Here is a 12,013-nt window from a genome sequence, read left to right as displayed (position 1 = left end):
TGGGAAAATCCCTGCACTCATCAGGAATCTTGTATTGATGGGCTCCAGCTCAGACCTACAGTGGTGGCCTGACTTGGGGCAAGGCACCTCAGCTGTTCCTAGTCTCAGCCGTCTGGGATGATTTTAGGAAATTCAGATCCTCTTCTAGCTAACAAATTTGAGTTCTGATTTCTCTCAGGTCTAGTGATGAATAAAAGATTAAGCTGATAATTGAGACATGTTGGCTCTCCAACCCCGTTATGTGGAAAATGAGAATAGTAATAATGTTCTTTGTATGTTCTGCAGAGTAGGTTTGCCTTGAAGAGGTGGATGATTCTGTGGTAGTGATGATTATGGAAGCATTACAGGTTCCAATATGAAGAAGTAGGCATTTTCTTTTTGTTTATGTTCAGAAAACAAATTCATTGCCTTAAAAATGCTGAAACAATTTTTTTCTTCTTTTTTAAAATAGAGTACAGCTTTTATCTTGCACATGAATTTTTTGATGTTCTTCCTGTGCATAAGTTTCAGGTATGATGGGAAAAAAGTCACATTTATAGTTGAATAACAGGGGTCTTATGTTGTAAGAATTAACATTACAATAATTTAATTATTCAGTATATGAACATTACTTGTTGAAGTGAACAATATTTGGAATCTTGATGAATATAAATAATTGAAAAGCAAAAATGAAATATGACATAGAATTCTTAATTCTCTTGGGATAGTTATTAAGAATTCTTAATTATCCTGGGATAAGGATATAGGACAGTGTAAGATGGTAAATGACTATAGTACAATGAAGGATTATTTTTTAACGAATATTCTTAAATTCCAAAGATTAAAATTTTTCTTCATTCTTTCTGTGAGGAAACTTAGGATTTGGTGGTAATGTACGTGTACTGGTAACCTCTAAGGTTAAGAGTATGTATTTCCTAGTAATTTGTTAGCAAAAGCTTCTGATTAGTCCTTCTGAGTCTCTTTGCCATTTTCTAGGCAATTTCCCTCTATGCTGCTTATTTTATCTTCCACAGCGCCCTCTCTTATCTAAACAACATTAATAGTTTGCATTTATCAGTCTACTCAAATTGTTCAAAGAAAATGAAGTAATGCCTTTAAGTAATTTTAAGTGGGTAAAGTGCTCTGTAAATGTTAGTTATCTTTTGTATGGTAAGAGGAGAAAAAATAGTTATTTTGGTAGAGGCAATTTTGAGAACTTGCAAAGTTTGTTTTCATGCATTGTTTTGTGTTTAGAAAACACCACAAGGATGGCGAGAAGTATTCATTGATATTGATCCACAAGTTTCTGATAAACTGAGGTTTGTTTTGGCGCCTTGTGCCACTCCAGCAGAAGCTTTCATACAAGTAGGAATAAGTTTTTTCTTCTTCTTAAGTTTATTGCCAACCAAGTCTTCAAAGTCCTATTTTCTGAGTTACTATTTTAGAGTTCCTTTACAGGAGGAGTGTTGCTAGCAATATGTGGGGTACTTTTTATTACTGGTGAAAAGTGCAGAGGATCTAGACTCAGGAGAACGGGTTCACATCAGTTCTTAGCTGTGAGACCTTAATGCAATGTAATAAGAAAGTAAGCGCTTAGCCAGCAAGTTCCTTATCTTCTCCATTTACGTCAGTTCTCTATCAAATGGTGACAATATTGTCGACTTAACAGGAAGTAAGAGTTTGATGTGTGTGAAAACAGTGTGGTACAGCATATAGTAAAGTAAGAATAATAACTATTTATTGAGTACTTTGTGTGAATTACTCCGTATTTTCTCATTTAATTCTCAAAACAACTCTGTTACTAGGTAAGTTTTACTGTCACTCTCTTTGGGCTGCTGCTAGAGCATGTTTTCTTTTCTCATGCTTCCATCCAGATCTAAATTTGATTCTAAACTGCCAAAATGGTAGGTTTACTACTGTGTTTTATTGACCTGAAGGAATAGTCACAGGAGCCCATCTATCTTAGGGTTGTGTTTAAAGGTTCAAAAAAACCTGTACTTCTCAGGAATGTTTGGACTTTAGATTGCCTGTTTTATTCCTTTTTTTCCAGCTCATAAAAAAAGATTTCTCCTTTCTGGACCATGCTAAAAACTTCTACCTTAGGAGTTATCAGTTTTGAAAACAAAAGAGCTTTTAAATATAAACCTGTGAATTTTCTTTGCAAAGCATAGCAAGTTAAAACATCAGCCTAAGCACTTTTTTTCAAATTCTGGCTACCTGACTGTACGTGAGAGAGAAGCAGATTCATAAAGCTACCAAAAGCCAACCCTCCGGGCCTGAAAGTTGTGCTTCTTTTTAGTTCTTGCCTTGAGTGGTATTCACTTCTGAGAGAGGGAGTGATGGTGTTCCGTCTCATTTGAATGGGGTGAATGGTAAGGGAATCCGTCATCTTGAAGAACAGTCTAAGATGGTAAGAATGTGAGCATGGTAGGCTGAGGTGGGTCAGCTTACGCCTGAAGTGGCTGACCTCATGGTTTTTATAGTTAAACCTCAGTAATTTATTTAATAGCACTGGGGGCTAAATGGTTTGTTTCATTTCATCCTCACAAGCCTAGTATTTACGTAATGAGGAAGCAGACTTGGAAAGGTTAAGTGACTTGTCTCTAGTAAGCAGCAGTAGAAGAGCTGAGACTTAAGAGCTGAGTTTGTCTAACTCTATACCTGTTAGACCTGTGCCATTATAGGCAGAGACATCAGGGCAGGTTATCCTTCATTTTTAATAGGGTGTTAGGAGGAAGCAAAAGTTAATGTATGTTTTCATAATGAAGAAAAAAAAATTTTCATTATCTCAGGAATTAGTGAAATTTCATATTTACTAGTCACATTGACAAGTATTAATATTTATTGTCATTTCACTTTTAAGCTAATATGCACTTATTGAGAACCCTTAATTAATAGCTGGACTTCTTAGGAAATAAGGGCCTCAGGTATATTGGCACTAGTTCACAAGCTGATGTTTCTAGCTATGGGGCGTATCACTGGGATACCTTTTGCCCTGACAGAAGGCATCATAGTATATTTGCTTAATAGTGTCTGTTTTGTTATACTGAATTTGTATCATTTGTTCTTTCTTTTTATTCTTTCTTTCTTGTTCTTTCTTTTGTAGCATCTATTGTGTGCCAGGCACTGTTCTAGGCAGACGAAAATTCCTTTCCCATGCTTTCAACCCAGAGAGAATATATTTATGTGAATTGTGATATGAAAGTATTATCACCATAAATAAAATGATAATCTTGGCCAGTGGAGCAGGGGATTGGGAGGGCATATCACTTTTTATAGAAGTGATTAAAATTGTCTTTGTAAACTAAGTGGACAGCATCAACCAAGGAGTTCTGTGTAATAAAAAGGATGTCATATGAAAAGTTGAGTGTAGACAACATATTCATATTGGGAGGGAATGTATTTTTATTGTAACTAAGAAATACTTGTTGTAGAAAAACTCTAAGGAAACAGTTTTTTGAATGATGTATTTTGATCCAACTGTTCCCTTCTAGTGTGATGAAACAAGGGATCACGTGGAAGTGTGTCCTGATGCTGGTGTTATTATTCAGGAACTTTCTCAGCGCATTGCACTAACTGGAGGTGCTGCACTGATTGCTGATTACGGTCACGATGGAACTAAGACAGATACCTTCAGAGTATGTATGATTCAGTAACATGATTTATCAGAATCCAGTTGGTAGATTTACTTAATTATCATTTGTTAGGTTTGAAGCTCATTGAAGATCTTTATCTTTGGTTTCTACAGTGCCTAGCATTGTTGTATTACATTATCTTACTCAGCTGAGCGTAAGCCCACTGTCCACCTCTCCTTTGAACAAGGTCTGAATTAGCTACGTTCTTCCTTATGTTGCAGAACCTAGGTTTGCATAGATCCTACTAAGCATCTAAATTAATACAAATGGAAAGATTTTCTTAAAGTTCTTACAATTTTCTCCTTCTCCATTTAAAAAAAAATTTGCTACTTTGCAGATTTGATCTAGCTACTGTAATATTCAAAACTTTTTCTGTCATATTTTCAATATTTTTCTCTCCAGATGTTTTCTCAACATCCTTTCTTATGTTTTGAATATGATCAATTCTGTTCAATATACTTTAGATGCTATCAGTCATTTCCTAGATCTGTGCTTCTCAATTTCTAACTTTATTGTATCTAAGAAAAATCTGGAGTTTGCTCAGAATGTCGATTCTCTGGCGTTACCTCCAGGATTCTGATTTATTAGGTCTGGGTAGAGCCACTAACATATTCTCAGGTCATTGTGATGCACATGGTTGATGGATACACTTTGTAAAATACCATCTAAGTTCTTATAAGCCGAATTCATCTGGAGAATTAATGAGATCTCTATTCCGTCATCACAGCCATTACAAAAATGTTAAATAACTGTCAAGGGCAGCATCTTCAGGACATTGCGCTTTATATTCAGTTTTCCACATAGCATCTCATTCGAAGAAAGGGTGCTACTCCATTAAGTTTGTAAACCTTGGATTCAGAATATATTTTCCTTTTTAACAGTTATGTAAAATGTACTACGATGATAACATTTAATTTTGATAACTAAACCATAAAAGGACAGAAATTCATCATTTTTAAAATTATGTTCAAGGGGTTTTGTGGCCACAAGCTTCATGATGTCTTAATTGCCCCGGGAACAGCAGACCTAACAGCTGACGTGGACTTCAGTTATTTGCGCAGAATGGCACAGGGAAAAGTTGCTTCTCTGGGTCCAGTACAACAACAGACGTTTTTAAAAAATATGGGCATTGATGTCCGGCTGAAGGTAATCATTTATTTCACTATCATTAAATATTTTAATTTCACAGTATTTCAAAAACATATTTTAAGTCAGTTCACCTGGTATTAATCCTATTGTAGTTAGCCAGATGTTTGGTGTTCCAGTGTTTTCAGCAATGTAGGATTTAGTGTAGTAATCATACAGCCTGGGGCAGAGTAGCTTCGTGAGTTTTCATGCATCTCCATGTGAGGTAGAATTAGGACTTCCAAATAATGTTCATGTTCATTAAGAAAACTTGACCCTGTTTATGAATTTTCTAATTGTGCTGAGGACATCTTAACCCTTCAGTGTAGATCAAAGCACCTGAATATTTGTTAAACATATAAATCCATAGGTTTAGGTCACAGCAATCTGTTTTTCATAAGCTCCCCATGATTCCGAGGCAGGTGATCAGAAATCACATTTTAAGCACTGCTTTATTGAATAGCTAATAATCATTAGTATTGCTGCACATAACTAGGAATCCTTTCTTCTGATTATTTTTACTAAGAAATTTTTTCTTTTCAGGTTCTTTTAGATAAATCAGATGACCCATCCATGAGGCAGCAGTTACTCCAGGGTTATGATATGTTAATGAATCCTAAGAAGATGGGAGAAAGATTTAACTTTTTTGCCTTGCTACCTCATCAAAGACTTCATGGTGGAAGTCATCAGATGAATGCACGTCAGTCAAAACCCTCTCCATCACCTGTAGCTGGGTTTGGTGAACTTGTTTGGCGGTGATATTTCAGTTTGGGCTTTTTACCAAGTCTGCCTAAGAAACCAAAGCAAAGGGAACACACTTCATATATCACAGGTAAAATAAGTATTGAAATATTTTCTGTTTTCACTGCCAATGAAAATGGCCCATCTTATATACAGTACAACTAAACTTTGAATTTTAAGGTTATCTCTGATTCTTGGTACAATTGTGTGTTCTCAACTTAATGAAACATGGTATTTGTAAAACTGAGTTTCTTTTAATTAATAAGGCTAGTTGCTGTATTTTCATTTTATTTTAAAAAGTAAACATGAACACCAATAGGTTGTTTCCAGTTTTTATTAAACCAAACTGGCCATTCACAGGAGATTGATTAAATAGAACTTCATGTAGTGAAGTAGAGCAATGTTCTGACATAGAAAGATCTCTAAGATTTACTAAGTGAAAAAAGTAGAGTGCAAAATGTTTTGTAGTTATGATTCCATTTTTGTTGGAGAAAAGCTAAATTTAAAGAAATGCTTATAAGTAATTTCATGGAAATTAATATATTAGTGCAGACTAGCTGTTTTCTATTTTGTGATATTTGCTTGTATATAAAAAGTATGGAAAAGATGCCCATTAATCACTATTAAATTTCCCAATCTGGAAGTGCGTTTGAGGCGTATGAGCTTATTTGTTCTCTTTTGTGGTATTTGAATTTTTTACCATTTGCTTCTGTGAATTTTATAATTAAATTCAAAATTAGATCCTTTTTCTTTCTTTGTTTTTTTTTTTTTTGGTGAGGAGGATTGGCCCCAAGCTAACATCCATTGCCAATCCTCCTCTTTTTGCTTGAGGAAGATTGTCACTGAGCTAACATCTATGCCAGTCTTCCTCTATTTTGTATGTGGGACCCCACCACAGCATGGCTTGATGAGCGGTGTGTAGGTCCATGCCCGGGATCCGAACCTGCGAACCCCAGGCCATCAAAGCAGAGCATATGAACTTAACCTCTACCCACTGGGCCAGCCCCTCAAAAAATTTTTTAAAGTCACAGTAAAACCAGTAAATCTGACATATATTTGAAATATGAGAGTAAATGTAGACTACATAGAAGGAGTAATTTCCTAAATTGAGTAATTCTCCTTTATTTTCAGATAAATGTCAGGTTTTAATTTTATAAGTTCTCATTTTTTGGTTCACAGAACTTTTATATTAAAACCAGACACCTGGACTTTCTGAAGAATTATATTAGCAACACAAATTTACAAGTGAGATTAAGAGAAAAGAATACTAGTCATGTCTTGAATTTATGACAACTATATTGGAAGTTCACTGGCAGAGTGACGAACTGTTGCTTTTTATTACTTCTTTGGCATAACTGAGAACAGGACTACCTTCTGTAGCTCACTCTAAAGTAAAGGAAGATGGAGGCATTATTTTTCAGATGCAGCCCAGCCTTGGGCCATTCCTAGTCACCCTTATTTTATTTCGATATTTATTTTCTTCTTTCCAAAAGTTGGCTGGGAGAATTTTTGAATGAAAATGCCCATAGTTGGCCCCTTCTAATTTTTAATCACTTTTATAATTAAAGGGGAGGAATTAGGCAATGCCTTCTATCTTAAAACCTGGAAAATTCACTTTGATATTAGGTATTTAATTTATTTAAGTCTTCTGGCAGTTGAAATAGTTGAAAATTTGAAGGCAGTTCCTGAAAAATTTAGTCACAATTATTCAGAACTTTGATTCCAAGAAATGAGACCTCCAGATAATTATCTCAAATTTCATATAAAATTATAAGAATGAGTTGTTTTTTATTTTAGGCAGTTAAAAAAAGAATCAGTGTTCTTAAATATAGCATTGTTCCATTTACAAATAGTATTTCCAAAATAGTTCTCTTTCCAAGGCCTGGGAAAATAACACAACCAAATAAAATTTTCTTTGGATACCTCTACTAGAGATAGGCTCAGGTTTTCACATGGAAAAGTACGGTAATATGGAAATACATTTTATTATCAAGCTTCTCTGAGGATATTTACAAAAAGTGGGATGTAACAAAAAATATAAAAATGTACTGAACAGTGTCATTATAGACTACTTTGTACATTATCAAATGTTTCTAACAATTATTTCTTATACAAATACAACTTGACTTCAAGACAAAAAAAGGTTATGCGAGTTATACAGTATCTGGAGTAGTTACTCAACTCCAAATTATCTGACAGTGCCTCTGCAAATTTTTTTAGAAAACTTCTTAGGCATTCAACAATAAAAACAAAAAGAGTGCAATTAATTTCATGGCTTGTAAAGTTTGATTATTTAAGTATAGCAAAGAAACATCATTCCAGTTAATTTTCACCTTATGCAGTAAAACCATAATAGGGTGCCTAGTGACTCAGAATTACTCTGTTTTGCGCGTTGATATAAACAGACTTACTTTGGAGATATTTGGAGCAGTGATCCTCTATCAATCACAGGGAAAATACATTTCTAAAAGGTTTTGTAAAATGAACTTTTAGAACTCCTATATGAGAATGAAGTAGAGAGAGATGTTGTGGAAACGTCTTCTGGAGATCTTTATGGCTGGGCAGTACAGCAGAATCACTGGGCAGAGTTTAGAGGGACTTGAGCCACAATGCCTGGGTTCCTATCCACATACTGTGTGGTCTTTGGCAGCTAGTTACTTAATCTCCCTGTGCCTCAATTTCCTTATCCATGAGACAGAGTTCATAATGCTTTTACCTCATGACTGTTGCGAGGCTAGGTTACAATATGTAAAGAGCTCAGGATGTAGGAGCACCGCATGTCTGCTGCCACTCTCTCGAGGATATTTCTAGTCCTAGTTAAGGAGTAGTGTCAGGGATCTCTAAAGGCCCTCTCAGTCTTAGTCTGTTCATATACAAGAACATTCTTTTCCTTTGCTACCTCAAATTCAGCGGGCAGTGTGACAGGTAACACTTTTACAGTTTTCAGTTTATTGAATAGGTTCATACATATCTGATCTTAACAGCAACACTATGAGGAAGGTAGAAGCAAGAATTCTGATCTTCATTTTATACACTGAGGAACTCGAAGCTCAGACAGATTGTCACCTGCCCAGGCCAGCATATCTCCATAAAGAATGGAGCCAAGACTTAAACCCAGATTTTCTGACTCCAAATCTTTTGCTCTTTTTGGAGAGAAAAAAAAAGTTTAAACTGATTACTGAGGAATCAAGAAACAAAAAGCCACTAGATTTTTTTATAAGTGGATGGTCTAAGATGTTAAAATTTTTTGGGGGAAAACTATTTGTAACTTTTTAAAAGCTATGAAAAAAAATCTAACCTCTTAAATACTATGTTTGAGCGGAAAAAAATGTCTTTAGCTAGCTGCTGGAGCTGAAACGTTAAAAAAAAAAGTTATTTCATTTTTCCATTTGCTCTGCTAATAATATAGCCCTACCCTTATAAACTAAGTGTTTTATGCTCCACCCCACCCCCACACCCCAAACTGCTTAAAATAATAGATTTTAAAATATTCCAGCTATCTGTAAAGCCTTCCAATAAAGTAAGGGAAGAAAAAATGGATACTGTTGCTCTTCTTTCCTTAGCATTAACTGACTGTGCACTGGCCTAGTTTTAGTATATATTTAATTTTCTTCCTCAAATTATTCAACCCTGTGTAAAGATAAATTGTGTAAAGTTGAGATCTATCCTCCTCGAATGCTGGAATTCAGTTGTGGCAGCACAGTGGCATCAGTGGGAAGGGGAGCAGAGGTGAGTTATGAGGAGACATACATAGCAACTCAGCACTTAGATCAGTAGTTCCTACTACTGGTTTTGTAACATCAGCTGCCCCAAATTCTCTTAGAGGCTGTTGCAGCACACTCAGAAAAGGTGACAACTTAATTCAGAGTTTCAACTCCAAAAAGATTAGAGAGCACTGTTTTGGAGTCTTGACTGACCTCAAAAAAGAAAAGTAAAACAGTCCAGCACTCCTGCTCTAGGGTCTAGGAAAAAGCCCTCAATGGTCAGTTACACAGTGTTTCCAAGTCCTTACAGGAAATTGCGTGCTGGCGGCCTCTCAGTTCTCTCTCAAATACAAACCTGTTGAGTCATCAACCTTAGAACTCCTGTATGATTTGGTCAAGCTATGTACTAACTGGACTCTAGCCTGCCTTTTTCTCCCGTTTTAAAAATAATGTAAGAACACATAAGGGAAGATAAATTAAGTGCCACTATTGTACTAAAGTGAAGGATTAGGAAAAGATACAAAAACCAGTTATTGCTTATGCTATAAAAATTTGTGAAAAGCTTCATCTTGGTTCCATTATGTGTTTTTATTACTCAGTTTCCCCTCCTGTACCTACTCATTATGAACTATAGTATTGGTGTCACCGATTCCTTATATTTCCTTATATCTTTGCATCCTTGCAGATGACAACTGACAAAGAACAACAGTTGTGCAGCAAAATATCAGTCCATAATGTGAAATCCTTCCTTACTGAAGTTAGCTCATTGATAATTAAGGATCTTCTTCCATATCATCTGGATTGGGAGCCATAATGAAGTGTTTGGGGTATACAAGGTTGTGTGTGTATGCATGTATTTCCCAGCGGGCATCATCACTTTCGTGTGTAATGTAACGTTCTCCAATGCGAGTTTCAAATTCTCTAAGGTCAAGCCACGTCTGATAGTCCTAGAAAAAAAAGAAGTAATTATGAACTATAAAAGAAAGAAAATACTGTCAACCGTTTTTTTGCTTAGCACCCTAGTCATATAATTGATAACTCCTGCTCATTAGTACTTGTTATTCCATAATTCCATTTGTAGTATTTTAAATTAACAACGTTAAAGATAATACTTTTTCAAATTCAGAATCTCTAATTAAGAAAGGAACTAGTTTTTGAAAAAAAAAAATTGCCTCAGGGTTCTGAGGTGGGTAATAGCAATCATTAGAACATTTTGTTCTATGCTATGAGAGGCCTATACCTTACTCCTCAAACTAGGGGAAAGTGCTTAGAAGCTAATCATGGAGACTACTATGACTGCACTCATTTTGCAGTTAATTCTACCCCTCATTTCCTTTAAAATAGTTCTAAAGCTTTACTCTGAAGTTTGGGAGGTATCTTTTGACAAGTCTATGCAATGGCTTTTGGGGGAATTAAGCCAAACATTTTAAATGGCATTTCTAATCTCTTCAATTCAAATATAAACCCTTCAGAGACATTTTATTTATTTTATTTTTTTAAGGAAGATTAGCCCTGAGCTAACATCTGCCACAAATCCTCCTCTTTTTGCTGAGGAAGACCAGCCCTGAGCTGACATCCATGCCCATCTTCCTCTACTTTATATGTGGGACGCCTACCACAGCATGGCTTGCCAAGTGGTGCCATGTCCACACCCGAGATCCGAACTGGTGAACCCCCGGCCACCGAAGCGGAACGTGCGCACTTAACTGCTGCGCCACCGGGCTGGGCCCTCACAGACATTTTAAAAGTAAAATATATTTGACAAAATATCTCATGTTTACCTTACAAAAATGTGAAATGAACACATAAGGCCCTATAAAAGGCTAAAACCATTGCTTTTAGATCATGGAAGTTTAATTGCCTGTCACTTCTGCACAGGAATGGTATACTGCAAAACCTCCAGAGATTCAGCCGCAGGACAGACTAAGCACTGAAGAACACTTACATTATCCTAAGACGTGGAGAAGCTGTTGATCTTAGAGTGGTTTCATGGGATAGGACAAATCACAATGAACTGCTCAACTGAGGATCAACAAAGAGAGAGAGACTTTTTTTTTACCTGTAGCCAGGGATGACTAAGAGATTTGTCCACACTGTAACGTTTTCTCATCTTCACTTGAAGCAGGTTGTTTATCAGATCAATTGCTAAGGGAAAAGACAAAATTAGATACATGAATTTGGGTCCACAGAGCACCCCAAACTTGTGACTCTCCCTGGAAGGCAGTTCAATCCACACAAATACAGGGTTGAGGATTCTTGCTTCTCAAGGACATGGGCTTTAAGCTAACATGTTAGAGATCCACAAATGTTTACTGAACTTACAGTGCCCTTGTTTATTAAGTAGGCAGTAGAGGACAGGTTAAAAAGGACAGACTCTGGAGCCAACCTGCCTGGGCTGAAGTTGTTCTGCCACTTATTATGTGACGATATGGGGTCAGTTACTAAACTATGTTAAACTAAACAGTTACTAACCTGTGCCTCAGCTCCTCATCTGTAAAACGAGGTTTTGAGGTGAAATTCTTTTAATATATGTAAAGGTTTAGAACACTGCTTAGCACATAAATGCTAAGTATTAAATATTGTTATTTCGGGGCCGGCCCCATAGCCGAGTGGTTTTAAGTTCATATGTTCCACTGCAGCGGCCCAGGGTTCACCGGTTCGGATCCCAGGCATGGACATGACACCGCTTGTCAGGCCGTGCTGAGGCAGCATCCCACACAGCATAACCAGAGGCACTCACAACTAGAATATACAATATGTACTGGGGGGTTTTGGGGAGAAGGAAAAAAAATTATTTCAAGATGAATAAAACAGACTCTGATTACAAAA

At 36.3% G+C, this 12,013-nt stretch overlaps 2 protein-coding genes across 5 annotated transcripts in view; one reads left to right on the top strand and one right to left on the bottom strand.

Moving 5' to 3' along the window:
• Nucleotides 1–12,013, top strand: part of NDUFAF7 (NADH:ubiquinone oxidoreductase complex assembly factor 7) — a 20,978-nt gene extending 8,965 nt beyond the window's left edge. The window contains exons 6-11 of one of the 2 annotated variants that reach the window (XR_011526586.1): nucleotides 452–510; nucleotides 1,234–1,344; nucleotides 3,474–3,617; nucleotides 4,587–4,760; nucleotides 5,283–5,571; nucleotides 9,870–12,013. Coding sequence is in view for 1 of the 2 variants with exons in the window: in XM_070574057.1 (XP_070430158.1) it covers nucleotides 452–510; nucleotides 1,234–1,344; nucleotides 3,474–3,617; nucleotides 4,587–4,760; nucleotides 5,283–5,498 (704 nt within the window). In the remaining variant the exon portion in view is untranslated. Of the gene's footprint in view, nucleotides 1–451; nucleotides 511–1,233; nucleotides 1,345–3,473; nucleotides 3,618–4,586; nucleotides 4,761–5,282; nucleotides 6,124–9,869 lie in introns of those variants that run through there. The other variant, XM_070574057.1, reaches the window with a different exon arrangement.
• Nucleotides 7,237–12,013, bottom strand: part of PRKD3 (protein kinase D3) — an 82,538-nt gene continuing 77,761 nt past the window's right edge. For all 3 annotated transcript variants that reach the window (XM_070574055.1, XM_070574056.1, XM_008516166.2), the window contains 2 exons: nucleotides 11,244–11,329; nucleotides 7,237–10,131 (listed from right to left, as the gene is read on the bottom strand). In XM_070574055.1, the coding sequence (XP_070430156.1) occupies nucleotides 9,958–10,131; nucleotides 11,244–11,329 (260 nt within the window). In that variant the 3' untranslated portion in view covers nucleotides 7,237–9,957. The remainder of the gene's footprint in view (nucleotides 10,132–11,243; nucleotides 11,330–12,013) is intronic.

The sequence above is a fragment of the Equus przewalskii genome, chromosome 14, assembly GCF_037783145.1.
Source record: "Equus przewalskii isolate Varuska chromosome 14, EquPr2, whole genome shotgun sequence".
NCBI lineage: Eukaryota > Metazoa > Chordata > Mammalia > Perissodactyla > Equidae > Equus > Equus przewalskii.
Note: the sequence above shows the minus strand (reverse complement) of the source record. Positions and strands in the feature narration are given on the sequence as shown.